We start from the raw sequence: 23,468 nt of genomic DNA on the forward strand, positions 1-23,468 counted from the left end.
GGGACTAGTTTCCGTACATCTGTCAAAGATTTTGACTGCAAGCTTAAAATATCCCTATTAAATAGCAGGATCCAAGGGTAATATTTGAACCCAAACCAGAAAAACCTAGCTATGCAACAGTTAAGTCCTATCGACCGATAAGCTTTACGTCAATCCTACATAAAACCTTGGAACGGATTGTCGATAGTATGATTAAAAGCAGTTTACCAGACAAACAACTCAAATATAAGCAGTATGCTTATGAAAAGGGACGATCGTTGGAAACCGCATTAAACAAAGTTGTCCACTCACTACATAGATGAATCCTTCGATAGAAAACTGTATACACTAGCGTTATGCATTGACATCAAAGGCGACTTTAATAACGTCACACTGATATACATATTCAATCCTTTGACCGGTTTTTTATTGATCAACAATTCAACATCGGTGTTGGGCGCTTTGTAAGAGAACAATAGACATGAAATGGGGTCTTAGTCCTACTATGATACATTGGTTTTATAAAAGATGGACTTCTTTGGACAAAAAGTGTAATATCAAACTAATACAGGGAGTTCAGTGTTCATATTGCTATAAGTGGTGTCATGAGAACTGCGTCAACCAAGGCTCTGAAAACGTTGCTAGATATTCCACCCATTGAAAAATATTTAGGCGAACTGGCCAATAGCGGCCAATAACGTCATAAATGTATACTGGAGACATTGGAGGCTATACACAATCATCGGATGTCCCTGATCGCATACCGGAAACAGAATGTGTCGGAAACTTTGGAACGCTGATCCCAGATAAAATGTCTTGGTCAAGTGGAGCATTAGAGTAAATACCAGTAGGAATACGTTGCTACATGGATGTCTCTAAATTGGTGGACAAAGTCGGCCTGAGGTTCTGCATTGAAGACCCAGAAACAGAAATATACCACCTTTTACCTAATCACAACAGAAGCTTCCAGGCAGAAGTATGAGCAATAAGAAAAATAAATATGACGTCGACAGGGCTTAGCACCTTTACTGAGGCAATCAGATGATAAAGTTAAATCGAAGACCATATTGAATTGTAAAAAAACTCTAACCGAATATTTTCCCTGAGTTGAGGTTTACATCATATGGTACGAGGCCACTCGGGAGTAGTCGGCAACGAAGCGATCGAATGTAATAGCTTTAAATGGAAGGGAGCTCGAGGTAGTTAACCTGATGAACGCAAAACATTTTGACGAAACAAGGGCAGAATTAAAAATATGGATGAGAGAAACTATTAAGACATCTTGGAATAATGAAACGTTGGGTAGAACCACAAAGATCCTATGAGGTGACCCTGACGAGAGCAGGACGATAAGCCTCCTCAGAATGAACAAGCCTGAGGTTAGAATGATGGTACGTATTCTAAGCAAACACACAGGATTACGGACACAGCTATACAAAATTGGACATGCGGATTCAGACGAATGTAGAAAGGTCAGATAAACTCTGGAGTACTTTATATGCTATTGCCAGGCTTTCGCCAAAATTAGATCGAAATATCTTGGGAGTGAACACTGATTGCAAAATTCTTAGGAAGTACGTTCAGAAAACTAAGTTTAGGAACATCGGACGATAATACATTGAATACTATATAAGGTTTTTGTTTTTACCAACAAACATTTTTCATGAAAAGGAGCCCTATGTAATTCCTAGGATTTTATGTATGTACATACATTTTCCTATCAACCTAACCTAACTAACAAATATATCATGGGTTTGATTCCAATTAAAGGCACTGATTTATGTACATACTTCTTAGAATTTGATGTAATACATCTACATTATCCTTTCGAACTAATGATCTAACTTACAATTATTAAAATACTAATAACAAAATATAGTTCTGATGAAGGGATTATGATTATTATACCTCACGCTACTATAGTGGGGAGGGTATTATACGTTTATGCTGATGTTTGTAACGCACAAAATACCTATCGTCTCAGAATAGTTTGTGTTTAGTGGAATTTTATAATGACAAAATATTACCAATCCCAAAATCATACGTTTTCCACGATCGGAATTTCAGGATTGGTATGAAGATGAATTATTATGTAAGTATATCAATTATTATTCAGCAACAATTTCTAAACAATTTGTTGTAGTAATTTTTAATAATTTGTTAAATAACAATTAAAGTAAACTAAACACAGCGCTAAAGTTTCCAAATTTGAATTAGCCAATTATGTATAGTTTATAATTTTTTTATTGTTCACTTTTACCCGTACATAAATATTTCAAATGTTTTTGTAGTATAAAATTGTTTCAGTTTGGGGAATAAAAACAATAATAGCAACAATTGTTCAGTTTCTATATTTTTATTCTATTACAATTGTTTACAAATTTCACAGACATGTAAATTATATTTATCTAATAAAAACAACAATAACATAAAAGGAATAAAATTTTTGACGTTACCTTTGCATTAGACCCATTCCCATGGCAACCGAGTTCATGGAACAGCCACAACATAAAACCAAAACAAACAGAAGTTCTACCCTTAACAACTACTAACACTACAATACCGGTTATAATAACAAAAATAATAAAAACAATAGGAAAAAATAAAATAAATTATTTTGAACATAAAACAGTTGTATCCCAGAGTGGAAATCAAGTGGTGGTCGTGGTGTTAAATCGTTGCTGTAATTGTATGTGGTTGTTCCTGTTGGAGTTATTGTTGGTTAAATGGAAAAGAGCCCAAACAAATTCTGCCGCTGGCATTAATTCTTATAAAAATTATGAAAAAACAAATAATTTACATAATTTAAAATTTTAGTTGTATTGTTGTAAATAAATTGTAATGGAGAATTAAATACATGAGAGAATACGGACTCACTGTATGAAAAAATAAAGTACGAAAATTGAAGTGAACAAACATGTAGAGAAAGTAATATGCCACAGCGTTTCCATTGCAACAAAGGGCCAACATAACAACAACAACAGAAACAGTCGAATAAAATTTTCGAAAAGTTCTATCTCATTTTATTCAACATTCCAAACATTTGTTTATACATTTCTACAAACACTGGCATTTGTTGCAAAAGTTGAACCAGTTCCCTCCCACTCATTGTTTTCATTCGTTCGTTTGTTATTTTTCGGTATTTGTTTTTAGTTTTTGGTGGCACGTAGTTTGTAACTTAAGCTTTATTTCAACTAAAATTTAATTAATGCTGTTGCAATGAGTGCGGAAATTTCGAAAGATGCCTCTGGAAATTCCTCATCCACAGCCGTTTCAAATCGTAATCAGGCACCACCCCCACCACCAACAGCTGCCGGTCGTCCACCGACATCATTACTTTTTTCGGTAGGTTATCAACACACAATAAATTCCATTTGTGCGTCGAAGTTCCTTTGTATGGGTTTGTGTGTGTGTGTATAAGTATATGTGAAAATGTTTAAATTTGTAAAAGGACGAAAAAACCCAAAAAGTTCCACGTAAAGTTGCTCAGGGATTTTATACAACTCCTTTGTCCAATACATACATTTCAATTTTAAACACTGAATATTTAACAGTTTTGCCAGCACATCCAAGCAGTTCGGAGCAATTGTCCCGAACAGCCTAGGAAGAAGTAAGCTTTTAACAATAATGATTAAAGAGTATCCTCTCCAGATTACCCAAATACACTAGACTCGAATGCTTTTCTCACAGTATTACAAATAGTGCATGCAAAATTGTCAAATGGTCGAAAAAAATATATAAACTGAGTTATTAATTAAAATTGCGTATAAAAGGGATACATAGGCTCTCCATAATATTGTTGGGATATACACACACTACCCCTCACATGGAAACTTTATATGTGTTTAAATGAATTTTCCAAAATTAAAGTGTTTAAACAAATTTTATTAGCGTGGAAATTTAGTGAGTAGCCGCTTGGGAGGCGATAAAACAGCACTAGCACGTCCCTCAACAGCTGTACGTGCCGTGGGTTACGCTGCCAATAATAGCGGTTCCGCTGGCCAGCGTTTTGATCAATTTTTTGTGGAAAAGGCCAGACAACAAACATTATCCTCAGCTAATGCGGCCATTGTTGCCACCAAAGAAGTGAGGTTAGTACTAGATATGTTTCAATACTTAAAACTTGTTGCTATTTTTTTTTTTTTTTTCTTGTTGATTTAGTCCTCAGATAAAGTATAAAAATCTTGAAGCAAAAATTGTAAAATTATTGGAATCATCAATTGTCATAGCGGCTAAAGCTACCAATTCACAAAAACTGGGAATATCTTCTACAGATGGTAGTCGTGAGGAGAGTTCATCGACCGATCATAAAGCAACATTGGCTGAGGCGCTTAATAAAGCGAAAGAGGCATTTTCTTTAGACCGCACTTTACATCGCTTTCGCGATCAGCATGGTGAAAACATATTTCATAATTTCGATTTGACGTATGCTGTAAGTACTTAATTGCATCCTAACCATATCAAATATGTTTTAAAATTAATACATTAGAGTGGTTTCATGTATTAATTCCTAAAATTGTTTACTAATTCCTTTAATTTAAAAATTAATTAATAAAATTTTTACCACATTAGGTATTTGATTCAATCGGTTAGACGTAACAAATTTAAATACCAAAATATTTAAATAATAATTTTCTAATGAGATTTGATTAAAAAATTATTAAATAAAGTACATAATTCTAACAAACTTATTGAAAAGTAATTAAATTATAAAGTTTTGAAATTAATTTACTTTTCTTTTGAATAGAAATCGTTTAAACATTTATAAGTTAAATAATTAATTAAAAATTTCTTCAAGAAAAGCAAAGCCAATCTCTAGTGACTGCACATACAATTGTTACTAACGATGCAACCTGCAATTATCAACACCTTTTTTAAAGAAATAAATAAACAGTAGAAGAAAAAAAGAAAAGGTTCAACGATTTCGTTTGATTACAATTGTATCTTTTATTCAGGGATTTTCTTATATTTTACACGTAAATTTATTTAATTTTATTCTATTTCACTTTCATTAAAACTTTTCTTAAGTGAAAACTTTTAGCAATTTCATTTTTCATCTGTCTGTTCGTCTGTCCTTTTTTGACCGAATAAAAACTACCTAAATGAAGAAATGTGAAGTGTGCTTGTTAAGCAACTGATACCATTTTCAATTTAACTATTTTACTCCTTTTAAGCGCACGTGGGAGTTTTTAGTTACTACTTTAATTGTAGTCTAATTAAAAAATATTTATAGGTTAGGTTATAAGTATGGGAACCATTTGTGATATACTCATTAAAATGATTACTCTCTTATTTGTGCGTCTTGTTATTTCTATGTTGTCAATGAAAACTATTCGGTACTTCTAGCAAATTTGATTAGATTCGTCAGCGGTAAATCCGTAAGGCAGACCTAATCATGAAAGAGGCTTGCACCATGTTTCATATACATACATACATACATACATACATACATACATACATACATACATACATACATACATACATACATACATACATACATACATACATACATACATACATACATACACACATACATACATACATACATACATACATACATACATACATACATACATACATACATACATACATACATACATACATACATACATACATACATACATACATACATACATACATACATACATACATACATACATACATACATACATACATACATACATACATACATACATACATACATACATACATACATACATACATACATACATACATACATACATACATACATACATACATACATACATACATACATACATACATACATACATACATACATACATACATACATACATACATACATACATACATACATACATACATACATACATACATACATACATACATACATACATACATACATACATACATACATACATACATACATACATACATACATACATACATACATACATACATACATACATACATACATACATACATACATACATACATACATACATACATACATCATACATACATACATACATACATACATACATAATACATACCTACATACATACATACATACATACATACATACATCAAGATGATAGAGAAAACCTGCTCACGGCCTTTTGTACTGTGGTACGATTACCGTATACAAGCTCTGACCGTTGCGTAACTTTCGAGATGCAAAAAACATCATACTTCCCATTTATCCGATACATTTATAGAGGGCCCGTATACCCCTTAATTAAATTTGTAATCTAATACTTTTAACACGAACTCATTACCAACGTTTAGCCCCACTGTCATTTTGAGGGATATCTGTAGTCTATTTTGTCAAAAGTAACGAACTCATAGAGAAATATAGAATTCCCGTACATAAGTCTTTAAACCAACATTCTCTTCCCAAGTTTTGTGTTCAACCCAATGGGACCTCTCCAAAGTCTGAACCTCTGCCTGCAGACCATCGGTTCCCGACAATATGGGTCCTTTGGTTCGACTACAGGTGAAATAATTCCAAAGAAAGTCCGAAGTCATGAAGGTAAAATGCATCGCGGGAGAGAATTCTGGCACTATATCAATGTCCTTTTCCGGGAATACTTTTTGGTTATTATACAAGTGGTAATAGTATAAAACCTGAGTTCTCATTTTCTGTCACCCATTCGCCTGTCGAACATGAATATCCTATTCCGAATGATTTTCATCCAAATTCACATTACCGAATGCCCCCATGTTGTGGAACCTATGTATATCAATTCGACAGAGTATCGTCTAAAATAAGATAGCAATGAATGGCATTGGGAATACATTCGACCTTATAACTATAACTGTGAGAGCCTTGAAAGAGGCAAGTTAGTTGGCATTTTAATGGTCGACAACTAGAGATGCTTATATTTCAGCCTCAGTGCAGACATTAGACAATCTGATGAAGACGAAGAGTCCAACCTCATAAGTATTCTGATTCGAAAGTTCCAATCAATGCTTGGATAAGGTAGTATTCAATACCACCTCATAAATTACTATATTATTGCAGTCAATTTCATTACTTAAACAGACCGGTATGTTCAGCCATATACTTCCTTTCTATAGCTGTGACTATATCTGAAAAGGTTATTTACCGAAAAAAGTCTAATATAGGAACATATGGGTATTTATAATTAAATTTTTCAAGAATCTAAAGAGCTTCAGAAACATTAATTTACTAAGTTATATGTATATAAATTTCGATTCAATTCAATTTCAGATTCAATAAACATGTTGCCACATAATTTTTCGAATATTTCCGACGTTTCAAATAATATTAAAATTGATTATTTGATTTTTGATCTTTTAGTTATTTAAAACTTGGTCTTTATCAAATATGTAATATTAAACCCAAGAAACTTTAATATGTCCTTTAAGATTTATTCGTTCATTAAATATTCCCATGCTTGATAAGGAAAAACTTTTCTGCTTAGCAATAGTTTTGCTTTTGTTATTCTACTTTCATTTTCATACAATTGCAATGGGGCAAAAAAAGAAGAACCCAAGGAATACATATAGACAAAAATAACATAAAAATAAATGAAAAAGAAACTGGCTCACTCAACACTCGAACAAACTCATTCTCTTTGCAGGTTTTCTTTAATCTGGCCGAACAATATGAACGGAATGACATGCACATTGAGGCCCTCAACACATACAGCATCATGACAAAGAACAAAATGTTTCCACATGTGAATCAGCTAAAACTGAACATGGGAAACATTTACTATCGCATGGGCATTTATCCAAAGGCGATAAAAATGTACCGCATGGCATTGGATTCGGTGCCCAACAATTTAAAACAATTACGCCTTAAAATCACCCAAAACATTGGCATACTTTTTGTGCGCATGGGCCAGTATGCTGATGCGGCAGCCAGCTTTGAATTTATCATGTCGGAACGTGCGGATATACGCAGCGGAATCCACTTGATATTGTGCTATTATGCCATGGGTGATGTGGATAAAATAAAGAGCACTTTTAGAAATTTATGTGATGTTCTGCCGATGGAGGCTGAAAAGAATTTGGACAACGAAAACAGTATACTTAAGCTGCAACAACATGTGGTTAGTGAACAACAGCATCACACACAAACACATCCTCAACGTCAGTTACAGCATCAGGATGAATTCGAGCACTCACCCACAGCTGAAATTGAAGTAATCAATAGTGGCAATGGAAGTAGCATTGGAAGTGTTGGTGGTGCCGCTGGTAATAGTTTTGATCTTACTGAAAATAAAAATATTGGATCTGAAAATGTTGCCGTTGCCGGTGTTGATGGAGTCGGTAATGGTGGTGCTTTGAGCGCACCAAATGAACAACGTCCCAAGACTGGTACACGGCCTGTAGACCGTAATAGCTACATTTTGCAGTCGTTAAAGTCCGACGAGCTGGCAATTTATTTCAAACAACGTAAAAATAGTGAAAAGCGCACCATTACAATGATTGTTGATTTAATTTCACCCATAATTGAGGAGAACTATAATGATGGTAAGTGTATGCAATGAGGCTGGCGGAAATATCTGAATATATGTACATATGTATATGTGTGCAGCATGTTACTATTTAAATTGTCGAAAGGAACATAATTAAGAAAAGGACATCGACTTGTTTTAAAAACATACCAAAAATAAATACCATTTTGGAAAATATTTCACAAATACATTTTAGAAATCTACAAATCAAATTTAGTTTCTTTAAAACAGTAATAAAAAGGACCAAAAATATAGAATAGTTCACATTCTTTAAATATAAACGGAATTATAATTTTCGACTTTTTTCTCACCTTAAATTATTTTCTTTACTAATATACTACATATATATTATTTACGCCCTACACCACTATAGTGGGGAGGGTATTATGCGTTTTTGCTGATGTTTGTTTGTTTTTTTTACTTACCACTCACTGGTGTAGGGTATCATATTGTCGGCCATTTCCGACTTTACATTCTTACATGTAAATAATTGGTTTAGTTATCCCAAACAAAAATCTATCTGCCTTAGAATGAAGAATATTCATTGGCAAAAGTACTGGTTGAAGTTTCGAAAAATAATAATAATAATTGTATAATTTTTCATATAATTTGTATTTAAATATCCGCCTACCTCTCCTATTTACACATACATACATATGTACATATAAGCAATATCAATTTATTTTCAGGATACAACTGGTGCATCGAGGTCATTAAAACGTCCACTCTGTCATGGCTTGCTAGCGAATTGGAATTGAATAAAGCTCTAGTATATTTACGTCAGAACGATGTCAATCAGGCAATTGAAACACTGCAAATGTATGACCGCAAATCTGAAGGATCCATGACAGCCAGTGCTTTGACCAATTTAACATTTATTTATATTAATGTAAGTCTCACATATCTTATACATTTGTATGTATATTAGATGTGCCCAAAAAATATCCCTTTTGTTTGGATAAGTATTGTTGTTTACATTAGTATCTAAAACTAAATTTTAGTTCAATCGGGTAACGGGAATCCGTACGGTAAATTGATTGAAAAGTATAATATTTAGTAAATAAACTTTCAAAAAAATCTTATAATCTGGAGAATATTATCCTTTCAAGAACAATTTGAATTTTAATCGATAATTATATATATTTATTTTGTTACTACATAATATATAACTAACTTAATGTCTGCGTACCAAATAATTAAGTAACGTGTCATAATGTCCAGTGACATAATTTCCATGGACGTTATGACACACTAAATTGAGTCATAGGGTCCATGGATGCTATGACAATTTCAAATGACAATTTCCATGAGCAAAATGACATAAAGTCCATGGATTTCAAAGAGTCCATTTATCAAAAAAGGATTGATTTAGCGAAGCCGGTATTCGAAATATCCTAAAATTTAAAACCCCCGCGCCCGGCCGAATATCCAGACACTTTTTTAAAGGAATCCTAAATACACAATATACACCAAATTTAGGAGCAATTCTTTTCGGAATTAGAGTGTCCCATTCCTAAATTCTAAATAAATTGTCCAATACACTTCTGTATTAAAAGTGTCAAATGTCCATGGAAGTTATGACTCACTAAATTGAATCATAGAGTCCATGGACGTTATGACAATTTCAAAAGTGTCACAATATCCATGAGTAAAATGTCATAAATTCCATGGAATTCAAAGATACCATTTATCAAATAAGGCTTAATTTAGCGAAGCCGGTATTCGAAATACCCTAGAATTTAAAACCCCCGCGCCTGACCGAAATATGCAATATACACCAAATTTAGAAACAAATCCTTTAGGAATTTGGGTGTCCATTTCTTTAATTATAAACATGGACCCTATGATACATTTAGTGTGTCAAAACGTCACTGGACATTATGACACGCCAACATTAATTACAAAATAGTGCAAATTCAAGGAAAGTAGTTTTTTCTTATGTATCACAAGTCTTTGTTAATCGGGGCCTTAGTGCATTGATCAGAGTTAATAACATTTTTAAAAGAAATTCATTAGATCGAATTCAAAATACACGTCATATTCCATGTCACATATAGCCTTGCTTACGCAAGGGAAAAAATTAACTAAAATACAAATAATTGGAAACTCAATATCTGAGCACAAAACAGTAAGACTGGCAACACTAGTATTAACACACAATTATAGTGGTTAACCAACAAATTACAAATAAAATAAATTAACCATATCACTACACTATGCTACAGCGGATAGTGTCAGGCAGAATTATAAAATGGAAATGCTTTTTCTAGTATTGTATATTAATTATTTTGATATGTATTTGTTTCTACGCTTATAATGGCAAAACATAACCCAGCTGTTCGTATGGACAGTCCCGAACTATATATTTAACCTAGCACTTAGAGTTATACAAAGAGACAGTCGATAGCTAGTCAAAGGCGTCAATGCATGGCAATGAACATTTTTGCTTAAGCTTGTTTTAAGTGTATACTCTCTAGATTACTAGGGGACTGTGAAGTGACGACTGTCCTCACTATCGTCTACAAAGGGTGCATTCGTGACGTAAGACCAAATAAATGATCTGGCGACATAAAATTAAAATTTTCAAACTTCGAAACCGGTGTTTCTTTCTTATCTCAGGGATTACCAACATTCCCATTTTCGGGATTCGATTGGATTCGCCCCAATTACTACTGAATTCGAAAATATTATTTGTTGTTATTAAAAAATTACTAAAATGATCTGTCCATTCGTTCACATCTATAGTTAATATAACCGTCACGCGAGCGTTAGGGTAGAATGCGATCTGAATTTCACAATACTTTGCACTAAGATTTTAGGCTATCTTGAACTTATTTTTAGAAAATTTTTAAATTTTACGTTATCTTTCCTCTTTACTAAAACTATATTTCCAAACAACAGCTGGGTAATTTAGAAATGGCCAGTCACTGTGTTCAACAAATGAATGAAATTGGAGCTTTACAAACCAATGCGATGGCGTTGGTTAATGCCAGCATTATCGATTATCAAAAGCAAAATTACACAGCTGCACGTAATAAATTGGAGAGAGCTTTACAAATACAACCAGATAATTTTGAAGCTAATTATAATTTGGGTTTAGTTGCTATGGCGGAAAACGATTACGCATTAGCCGAGGAACAGTTCGAGAATTTAAAGACCCAATTGATGGTACCGCACTCTGTGCAGCACAGTCATGTATACTATCAATTGGCCAAATTGCAGGAGAAAATAAATACTACCACCATTGGTGGAGGTAACTTTAAATTGGCAAATACCTCAACTGCACTACAATCATATTTGCAAGTACTGGGTATATCAGCTGGAGAAATTGATTCGCATCTGTTTGAAAAAGTTGGTTCGATTTATGAACAATTAAATGATCACCAAGAAGCTAATCAATACTATAATGAGGCTTATCGTATAAATCCCAGTGATATTAATATTGCCAGTTCTATCGGTTCATATTACATCAAACTGCAGGCTATAGAAAAAGCTTTGTACTATTACGAAAGAGCTGTTTTGGCCGATCCCCAGGATCCAAATCTAATGTTGCGTATTGCCAGCTGTTTCCGCAATTCATATTTACCACCCAAGCAATATTTGGGCATGTTTGAAAAAATCTACAACATGTTTCCAGATAATTTGAATTGCGTTAGAGCTTTAGTGCAGGTTACAAAAAGTTTAGGCATGTCCGAATTGAATGAGAAATATTCCTTGGAATATGCTAGACTACACAAAGCTCAGATGGAGCGAGACAATGAACAACGCTATCAGCAACAACGATTGTCATCTGCAGCATCGGGAAGAATGGGTAGTAGCCGTCTAAGAGGTACCAACTAACTCATGTTAAATCTAACTGAATATATATATTCACAACTTATATTTTATTTCAAGCTTATCGTAATCAAAATGAAAACAGTTTTACGGGCAGATTGCCAGAATCTTCTGCCGATAGTGTGGTATCAAATGCCATTACAGCTAATTTTAATGGCGATCATTATGTTCGTTCTACCGATACGGCTTTTTCAGGTATTAATTTTCAAATAAATATTAAATGGTAATAATAATATAATAATTTGTATCTATAAGCTCATCACACAGATCCTCTGGGACCACCAGCTGAACGTCCCCGTACTGGTATGGTTAAACATGATCTCAGCCAGGACTCAGATGATGAGGAAATAAATGCTGAAAGTTTGTTACCCATTTAATTTAGTTTAATGTTGGTTGTTGTTTATTTTATTTAATACACTTTAATTTATATCACTTAAGACAATTAAAGACCTACTAAATGATTAATTAATTGAATACACACACAATAAATATCAAAGACAACATAAAAATAATAAACAGGTGTATTTCCTTCCTTAATTGTACATTTATCATTCTCCGGTTATTTTAACATGTAACTATGTATGTATATCATAATTTAATCCAAATCTTTACTCCTACGAATGAGAATGACTATGAACAAATAAAATCTTTTGCAGGAAAAAAATCCATTACCTACCTACGATAAATTATTACACTCACACAACAAATTCACACATTGAAATGTCCTTGGATATTTACATAGGAATATGCATTTGCTTTAATACTTATTTGTAAAGATTATTTTTTGCACACATATGTTTATTAAAATTTAAGGATTTTCTTCAGATTTACAGGACAGTGCAACAGATATAATAACATATACCCACCATCAAACCGTATGCCTTAACAGGAATGCTCCTCTATAAACATCAAATTAACTGAAGAGGACCTTATATAAGAGCTAGGGTTAATTATTGACCGTTTTTCATAATTTTTTTTAGGCCAATCACTTCCCGACATTTTCCGCATGAAATTCGGTAGGAAGATTTACGTTCCTATAAATGTTTCTAAAGTAATTTCCTTATGGACCTATCCTCAATACATTTGGTAGAGAGATTTTAACTCGTATAAAACATATGTGTGTCGAATTTCATCACTTTTCTGGTATTTTTAAACCAGTAATGAGCTTTAAAGTCATCTTCTGAAGGGAAGCTTATATGATTCTCATAAAAGTCAGCAGAGAAGTTCTGGCTCGTAAGATACTTACTTTGTCGAATTTCATCTCTATACTCGCAGTAATGAGCATTAAATTATTATTATGAAGGGGATCTTATAGGGGGGTAAGGTCAATTATGAATCGATCCACATAAAATTCGGGTAAGAGATTTTGATTCGCAAGGAACCTGCGTGGGTCTAATTTCATCGCTTTACTTGTATTTTTAAGCCAGTAATGAACGTTTAAGTAATTTATTGAAGGGGACCTTATATGGGGGTAGGGTAAATTATGGACCGATCCACATAAATTTTGATAGTGAGGTTTTGGCTTCATTGAAACTTATGTGTGTCGAATTTCATCACTATACTCGTATTTTTAAGACAGTAATGAGCGTTAAAGTCATTTTCAGAAGGGGACTTTTAAGTGGGGTTAGGGTCAATTATGGACCGATCCTCATAAAATTTGGTAGGGAGATTTTTGGATCATATCAAACTTATGTGTGTTGAATTTCATCACTATAATCATATTTTTATTCAATTGTGGACCGATGCTCATAAAATTTGGTAGGGAGATTTTGGATCATATGAAGCTTCTTTATGTCGAATTTCATCGATATACACGTACTTTTTAAATAGATATGTCCGTTAAAGCTGTTTTTCGGGGGTCCACTTGTATGGGGGCTATACGAAAATGTGGACCAATATTTTCCTTTTTCAATACCAAAAAAACCTTACCTATAGAGAATATTTGTGGAAAATTTCAATCCTCTAGCTCGTTCCGTTCGGACTCTATGGTGCTTTCAACAGATAGACAAACGGACTTTTGTGGGTCTATGACCAATATTTCGATGTGTTACAAACGGAATGACAAAATCAATATACCCACCATATAAAAAAGGGAATATTACTAAGAACGCTAATAAATTTTGATTGACTAACAAGTAACAGTACAAAATTCGTCTATGTTGTATACAATTAATTACTTGCAATGTTTAATTGACCAATTATCAATTACAAATGCTTGTAATTGTAATGGAATCGTTACCTAATACAATTACTTATTATTGTAATGGAAAACATCTGAATTACAATAATGTTTACTTTCAATGTTGTAATCAATTGTAATTGAAGCATTATCAATTACAAATAATTGTAATTTGTGATGCTTTCATTACAAGTAATTATAATTGGTATAACTTCAATTACAATAAAGTAATGTAAAAGTAGGAATCCGTTGCTACACGGATGGCTATATTGAAGACCCAGAAACAGAAATATACCACCGTTTAACTAATCATAACACAAGCTTTTAGGCAGAAGTCCGAGCAATAACGGAATGTGTAAATTTGATTAGAATAAATATGGCGCTCACAGGGCTTAATATATTTACCGACAGCCAAAAGGCAATTATGGCGATATCAGGTGATAGAATTAAATCTAAGACCGTATTGGATTGTAAGAAAGCTTTAACTGAATATTCTCCCAGAGGTAAGGTTTACATCATATGGGTATCAGGCAATTCGGGAGTAGTCGGCAACGAAAGGGCTAATGTAATTGCTTTAAAGGGAAGGGAGCTCGAGGCTGTTAACCTGACAAACGCGAAACCATTCGACGCAACAAAAGCTGAACTAAAATTATGGGTGAGATAATCCCATAAGGCTTCTTGGAATAGTGAAACGTTGGGTAGAACCACCTATGGGGTGACCCTGATGAGAGCAAGACGAGAAATCTCCTCAAAATTAGCAAATGTGAGGTTACCATTATACGTATTCTGAGTGGACACACAGGATTACGAACACATCTATACAAAATTGGAAGTGCAGGTTCAGACGAATGTAGAGCGTGTGGAGAGAAAGTGAAACTCTGGAGCACTTTCTTTGCCACTGTCAGGCATTTGTCGAAGTTAGATCCAAGTATCTTCGAAGTGATGTTATTCCGGAAATAACATTCCTGACTAACACTGATTGGAAAAATTCTTAGGAATTTCGACCAGGAAACTGAGTTTCTGAACATATATCTGTATTATTTAGCAGGGAAAGTTTAGTTTAAAAAAATTATAAGTTCAATTAGTCGATCAAATGTATCAGTGTAAAATCGAAAATGCACAGATTGCACAATTTGCCAGGCTTTTGAATGTTTATATGGAAACCTTTATTAATTTATTTATTTATTTAGTTTATACAAAGAATATTTAATACATAGAATGTGCGTCTCATGCAAGATAAATTTTCAATAGCTGGTCATGATATATAAGGAATACGCGTAAATTATAACAACCCGCATGTCGAGATGCATATTCTTGTAATAGATATGCTTTGCTGTAAATTTGATTTATTTTGAACATTTGTTATTGCCTATATACATATGTACCGATTTCGCTTATATTAAATAGCAAAATTCTTGATATCATATCTAATAGACTGCTACAACATTTATATTCTTAAGATTTCTGGGGTGTATAGGAACTACATATATGTCTACAATCATGCGTTATATAATACCACTTCCCAATCAATCCAAACTATGGTAAATAATGTACTATCTTGACAACAGCGTTCCCAAAATATTTACATCTAATTTCAATGAAAAATTGGCAATGATAAAGACATAGTTACTAAGTTTCACTGTTTTTCCGCAAGCCTTAGATTCGTTTGAATCCATTCATACAATTATGTATAAGAGCAATTTCATGTCAAGTGACCCAACTCAAAAAATCGATTATGACGAAATCTGCACCAATGTTAGTGTTGAATAGTAGGTAAGACACAAATTTTCAGCTCTATCGGTCCAGAACTGCCGGACTTAGAGGGTGTCAAAGTTGTACATTTTGGTCATACAGGGTTTTATTCAAATGAGTGTAACTTTTCACCTATTGGTCCAAAGGAGTTCAGATAGCTATTTCTTCATTGTTTCTAAAAAAAATTTAATTTTTTTAATAGGCTTTTTTGCTTAAAAGAAAGCTTATACAATTTCCTTAAATGGCTTTATAGTTCCATAATGGCAAAATTTCATCCAAATCGGAAATTCTCCATGATTTTACCCGTAATCCTCTGTTGTGAACAGTGTTGCCAAAACCTAATTGCGAAAAAGTGCTAGATTGTTTTGAAAAAAATGCTAGAAAATGCTAAAAATAAAGAAAAAAATGCTAGAAAAAGTGCCAACAAAAATAAAGTTTTTTATTGTAAAATATTTAAATTTTTAAAATAAACTATAGCTTTGTTCCAGAACTTTTCTGGCTAAAGAGAATTAATGAATTTTCTCTTCGTACTTATAAAAAGTACGGGAACAGAAAAAACAAAATTTCTCTTTCATTAAATTTGTATTGAAGTTTATTCATATAAATTTCTATTGACATTAAAATAAAATTGAAAAACTACAATCACACATACTTATTTATGAAAATAAATTAAAAATATCAAACATTTTTTGTTTTCAATGTATTTTTTTAAACAAATAATTTATTTGACAATTTTTTTTTCTATTTGCCAGGAAAAAAATTTCTGGCTAAAACCTGCACGTTCTGGCAAAGAGAAAATAATTTTAATTGCTCAAATTTGTTCTCTTTTACAATTTCTGGTAAAAACCTGCAAACTTGACAAGTAAAGGAACAAAGCTTATATAAATAATATTTTTAGCTTAGTACGCTTTAGCTTAGTCAGGTCAATACTGCAGTATTAGTTAATTTAACTAAAATAAATTATTAATATGTAATATGAAGAAATTTCTTCTTAAACTAACAAAATTTTATTTAAGTTATCTAATGCAATATGTTTTCTTGACTTCAAACATGTGTGTACATATATGTAATCGCCAATAGGTACGTACAAAAAATGCAATATATGAACATTGACATTTATATGTAAATAAGTATTATTAAATATCATAACAATCTAACAAATATCTAATACTTTTTACTTTATTTGCTAGTTGGCTTTTTTAATCAAATATTCATGATGGCAATATTTTCAATCTGTATTTCAACATTTATGGTTTATCAAAACCATATCATAAAAAATCATATGACAATATTAGTAAATTGTTATGAGCAGCGCTGTACGTACATATGTACATACATATGAACGTTTATACATACAAATGTTCAAATATGTATGTAGCTGTTCTCGTGTGTTTGTTCTAAGCTTTTTTCTTTGTTATAAATTGGCTATTTGTACAAAAACATCAACAACAAACAAAACTATGTTGTATGTATGTATTTACAATAATATGTATTTGTATGTTTCTATCTTATGAATTTTATAGATACTCGAACATTCATCTGTACATTCTTATGTGCGATGAGATAAACTTAATACATATGGAATGATGACACGTATACCATTTATATTTGTACACGCTTTTGATATTTTATTAAAAAATTTAAGAATATCGTTTTCCGCCAGAAATGAAAACTATCATATCTGGTATCTGCCAATAAGTATATTACACCTACATAGTAGGGTGATCGATTATTCGACATTTTCCAAAAACCGGTTTTCAAATAGTTCGAATAGTTGACATTTCAAAAAAACCGGTTGATATTTTTCAAATTCAGAAAAAACCGGTTAACCGGTTTTTCATAATAAATAAAAAAAATATATGTTAATTTGAAGAAATTAATGTTTATGATTAAATTTGATTAATAAAACATGGCCCGAAATGATTTTTAACAGTTTAACAGATTATAACTTTAGATCTAGTCGTCTGATTTACATTATTTCTTTAATATAAAAAAAAAAAATTAGGAAAAAAGTGGACACTTCTGTTAAACATAAGGTACTATGTAAGCCCTTTTAGGAAATTTTCATAGGTATTCCAACACTTCCATAATATTTCAGCGGTAAATTAATTATTGTAATTGGAATATAATCTTAAGATTAATAAAATTTTATTAAACAGTTATCAATTTTACAAATAAAATTTTTTAATTAATTAGGAAAATCAGAAAAGTTTAACCAATGGTGCTTTAGAAAAATATATCCTAGTTCCTGGACTCGAATATTTTTAAATTTAAACGGGCTGTATTATTTACTTCAAAATTTCATTTAAATAATCTTTGAATACAAAGCAAATAAAAGTATTCGAAACCGGTTTTTAAAAAGTGAAAAAACCGGGTTATTCGATATTCGAAAAATCAACATTTAGAAAAAACCGACACTGGTAAAGCAGAAAAAACCGGTTTTAAAACCGGTTGAAAAATCGAGTCGATCACCCTACTACATAGTAAATAAAAGGAGTTAAATACTTAACTGTTTCTTAAACTAAATAAGAGGAAAGATGATTGTTTAGAAACGTAATTTTCAATATATTATGTTTTTCCATTTGATTTTATCACATTACATTTATGAACATCTGTGATTTTTTATTAGAGTTGTTATTTCGACGGAATAAAATAAAAAATTTATCGCTAATCGAACGGAAGATTTTTACAATCCATATTTAGATTTTCATGAAAAAATTTATTATAGTCGCATATTTTTAATTTTTAAATTGCAACTAATTAAGCTCTGAATTTAAATTGTAGTTAATATGTGTACCAAAATGTGAAAACAGGTAACAACCTTTTAATTTGAGAATTCTGCAATTTTGAATACCGTCTTTGAAAAAAAAAGAAACAAGTGAGAGTGTTATATTCGGCTGGGCCGAATCTCAAATACCCACCATCCAACCGTATGCCGTATAAGGAATGCTCCGCTATAAACATCAGGGTGATATTACTCATTAATTATTGACCGTTTTTCATAATTTTTTAGACCGATTTTGGTTAATATAAAACATATCTTTACATTAAATAACACTTCCCGACACTTTCCGCATAAAATTCGGTAGGAAGATTTACATTCCTACTCATGCTTCTTATATCAAATTGCATAATTGCTCACGTATTTTTAAGTAAAGTAATTTTCTTATGAATTGATCCTCAATAAATTTGGTAGAGAGATTTTAACTCGTATATAACATATGTGTGTCGAATTTTGTCGTTTTTTCGTATTTCTAAGCCAGTAATAAGCTTTAATATCTTTAAAGCTTCTCATAAAAGTCAGTAGAGAGGTTCTGGCTCGTAAGAAACTTACTTATGTCGAATTTCATTTAATTAAATTTTAAATTAATTACCTGAAGGGGATCTTATAGGTGGTGAATTATGGACCGATCCACATAAAATCCTGATTTGAACATGCAAAGCTATTTTTCTCGAAACAACTTTTTTTGGATTATGCCAGTCTTGTAGTAAATGAACGATATGTATATTAGTGTGGCCCCAAAGTGTAAGTTGCCGTTGTGCTCGTCGAAAATAAAAATTAATTTATTCTAAGGTACCATTTATCATTTATTTATCCTGACATCAATATTTGGTGAGCTGGATAAAAAATCCTTAATGATTTTTCCATATTTCTCACAATGAATATATATGGACAAGTCCACCGAGACTCAAAAACTAAAAGTCTTTAAAAATAAAATTTCAACTTGTATTATCATAGAAAAAGATTCAAATTTTATTAAATTAGAGACCCCAAAGCTTTCCTTAACCAAAATGATGAGAAATCAGTATCGAAAGTTACAAAAATATTTCAGGTATATTTTTTCACCTTTAGTGGCAATTTCTTTTAATAGTTTGTGTTACTTTAAATGCTTATATATAAATGGACTCTTATCGGAAAATATTTGTTGTAATAATAGTTATCTTAAAGCATACAAATATAAAAAGATAAAGGTCTGTAAAAAGCAAATTTTTGATTTCCTTCCATAGTCTTTAAATGTCGCGTTCGTCACGTTGAAACAGGATACATAACTTTTTAGTTGACATTCTAAATCAAGTTTAGTATATGGAACCCAATTTAAAAGAAACTATAGTCGATCGTGGCCGACCATATGAAACCCTACACCTAGCTGTAACGTGCACACAAGGTTTACACGGTCACAAAGACGGACATAACTTAATCAAATCAGAAAGTGATTCTGAACCGGTATATTTCAGAACAAATATTTTTGAGTATTATAAACAAAGAATATGTTATAAACCAACGGTTCCCAAATGGGGGTCCGCGGACCCCTAGTGGTCCGTAGTAAAATCCTAGGGGGTCCGCGAAGACGAACGAAAAAAACCATGAATAAACAATATTCTGCTTTTATATGTATGTACAAATATATCCAATTTTTGTGCAATAATCCCAAATTTTTTGGTGACTTTTTGAATTTTATTTTTTCGGTTGTTTATCAGGAAGAAGCTAGTCCCTACAAATTTATTGTATAACTTTTATAAAGTAAAGTACTGCGTGATTTGTAATTTTTATTTCCTGTATATGTACTGAAATAATGGTTTTTATTTCAGACTGGTATTCCAGAGTATGAAGTTCAATTCAAATACAAGCTTATTACAGATTTAAGTTTATCAAATTGTAAGCAAAAATGTTCTCGTTTGAAAGGACAACAATTATATATTTCCAAAACAGAGGTGACTCTTTATGCATCTCTTTATAAATATTACAATCCGACGTGATACACAGATTTTAACTTGATTTTGTCGACCAATACATATTATTAAATTAACACCAGAAAATCCATAGCGTTTCGCGTAAATATGTAGCCAAAAACCATGAAGTAAAATAATTCGTTGGTATTTTAAAATTCAAATTTAAGTTCCAAATTCACACTACTTTAACAAAGAGTTCAAATCATATATTATGCGGATAACGCATTCCGCAACAACATAGAAGAAGTCCAACTTTCTTATATTATTTTCCCGAAAACTTAGCTCACTTACTCAGTTCACCCTTTGCAATCGCAACAAATTTTTGAAACGTGACTCCTTAAGCACATGTGACAATATTTGATAAAGAAACCTTTTCGCTACCTTGAAGAAAAATGAACATGAAAGATCTCACGATCATAAAATTAAACATCATGTTAACATATCAACAAAGAAGTCATTCTATCTTCAAAACATGCAATTGAAAACCTATCTGAAATATTATATATTCTCAATGTACGGGAAAAAAAATATGTATGGGGGTCCGCGAAATTAAATAAGCTCTTCAAGGGGTCCGCGAAGTAAAAATCTGTGGGAACCGCTGTTATAAACAACAGCACATTGTGGCAATTTTTGGATAGATAGTAGTATATTAGGCGTAGTTAAGAAATAAAAGGCCCAAATCGAAAGGTCCAGTTGTATGGGTGCTAGGGCAGAAATTGAGCCAATTCTTTTAAAATTTATTGTTGGGAATTATGTTTATATAAAACTTATTTGTGCCAAATTTCATCGTAATACTATTGACATGTGGACATTCAAGTCATTCTCTGAAGGGAACTTTGTATAGGGACTAGGGTTAAATGAGGTCCGATCATTACGAAAATCTACAGTATTATTTATAATTATATTAAACATTCGTTCGTCCTTGGACCAAAGGTAGCGCACGTTCCAAATTTCATCAAATTGTCTCAAAAATTGCGATCTGTAGAGTGCGCACAAGTTTACATGGACACACAGACAGACGGACATAGCTTAATCGACTCAAGAAGTGATTCTGAGTATACTTTAAGGTGGGTGTAGGACCAATATTTTTGTGTGTTACAAACATCAACACAAACGCATAATACCCTCCCCACTATGATGGTAAAAAAATAATTCTAAGCGAAGTTATTTTTTATAGAATTTCAAAGTTTGTCACATCACGTCACATTACGTAAATTTTCTAAAGTGCAACCTTTTCGAATTGTTATTAAAAAGATGTTATATTTATGGCATTTATTCAATTAGGTGATAGTTATTTTTTTTAGCTGATAAGTGGAAGAAAAAGCAAAGAAATTCAATAAATGATCTTTTTAAGAAATGTATGGAAAAAAGTGATTTTCGGATATCGGCTTTATATGGGAGTTATGGCCGATTATTGTATTATGATCAGAAGGGTCAGTAATATGATTGTTGTACATTTGATTGTTTTTTTTTTTTTTTTTTTTTGTGTTTGTATTATCAGGATGGCGATATTTAAGTTAATACATATATCCAAGTTTATGGCTAAATTATTTGTGTTGAATTTTTTAATGATATAAAAATTTTTAAAATATTTCTGTTGATTAATGTTAATTGTTATATTATTCTTTTATGGAAACTAGTTTGAACTGAAATGTTATTAAATAGTCGAAATATTTGCCCAATTTCAAAATCTCTCTTTAAAAGAAATAAACACGCCTATTATTAATGTTTTTTTAATAAACGTTGATTTCTAAAAATTCAAATAAAATTTAATTCAGATTAATTTCCGAAACAAATAATATGGAATATTTAATTTTGTAAGAGGTTATCGTTCAAGGGGTGATTCAAAAATTGTGAAAAAAGGTTATTGTTTATGATAACTTCAAATTAAAATAAATATCTAATTCAACAACCATATAAAAAAAGTTTGGGAAGCATAACCATAAGTTGCGTTCCATTGCTATAACACAATCCACAATGAATGTGGAAGTATTGTTTTGCGTAAACGTGCCACAAATTCATTAATTTGCTTCTTTCGAAAAATAAATGAAATCCATTTAATGGTGTTTGTCTTAAATATTCAGTAAAAAATTTAGTTTTTGGCGGTGCTGTAAACCCAATGTTAAAACAAGTAAGAGTGCTATATTCGGCTATGCAGAATCTTAAATACCCTCCACCGGCAAGTTACTTTTTATTAAAACCCATTTTACTATCTAATTTTTAGATAACTTGGCAACATTTTTGTTTCCGTATTGAGTGTTTTCTGATTAGGTCTAGAAAAATTTATATTAATAGGCCAGTTCGAAAACATTTTAACAGCATGATTTATCTATACAAAGAACATACTCATGTCGAATTTTATCCGGATATAATCATTTAATATCGAATTAAGTGGTATTAAGTGATTTGCAGAAGTAAACCTTATGTGGGAACTACGACAACTTATTGACCGATCCGGAAGAATATTCCGTAGAATGATTTATATACGCAAAATACACATTTATGTCGAATTTTATTCCGATAAC

At 31.8% G+C, this 23,468-nt stretch overlaps 1 protein-coding gene across 1 annotated transcript; it reads left to right on the forward strand.

Moving 5' to 3' along the window:
- The first annotated feature begins 2,609 nt into the window (after positions 1–2,609).
- LOC119600877 (intraflagellar transport protein 88 homolog) lies at positions 2,610–12,785 on the forward strand. The gene is made up of 8 exons (XM_037951443.1): positions 2,610–3,324; positions 3,871–4,070; positions 4,141–4,411; positions 7,566–8,463; positions 9,137–9,336; positions 11,349–12,276; positions 12,342–12,476; positions 12,537–12,785. The coding sequence occupies exons 1-8, from the start codon at positions 3,199–3,201 to the stop codon at positions 12,656–12,658; spliced, it is 2,880 nt and encodes a 959-aa protein (XP_037807371.1). The 5' UTR covers positions 2,610–3,198; the 3' UTR covers positions 12,659–12,785.
- The last annotated feature ends 10,683 nt before the right edge of the window (positions 12,786–23,468 follow it).

This window comes from Lucilia sericata, unplaced genomic scaffold, assembly GCF_015586225.1.
Source record: "Lucilia sericata isolate MDLA Ls3-8-SP2 unplaced genomic scaffold, ASM1558622v1 Contig000124F_arrow, whole genome shotgun sequence".
Lineage (NCBI taxonomy): Eukaryota > Metazoa > Arthropoda > Insecta > Diptera > Calliphoridae > Lucilia > Lucilia sericata.

What these genes read in the sequence shown, in the direction of transcription:
- LOC119600877 (XM_037951443.1), top strand. Translation starts at nt 3,199, where the DNA reads ATGAGTGCGGAAATTTCGAAAGATGCCTCTGGAAATTCCTCATCCACA. An exon ending in GTTGCCACCAAAGAAGTGAG is followed by an intron (nt 4,071 to 4,140) that starts GTTAGTACTAGA and finishes TTGTTGATTTAG; the next exon opens with TCCTCAGATAAAGTATAAAA. An exon ending in TACCGATACGGCTTTTTCAG is followed by an intron (nt 12,477 to 12,536) that starts GTATTAATTTTC and finishes TGTATCTATAAG; the next exon opens with CTCATCACACAGATCCTCTG.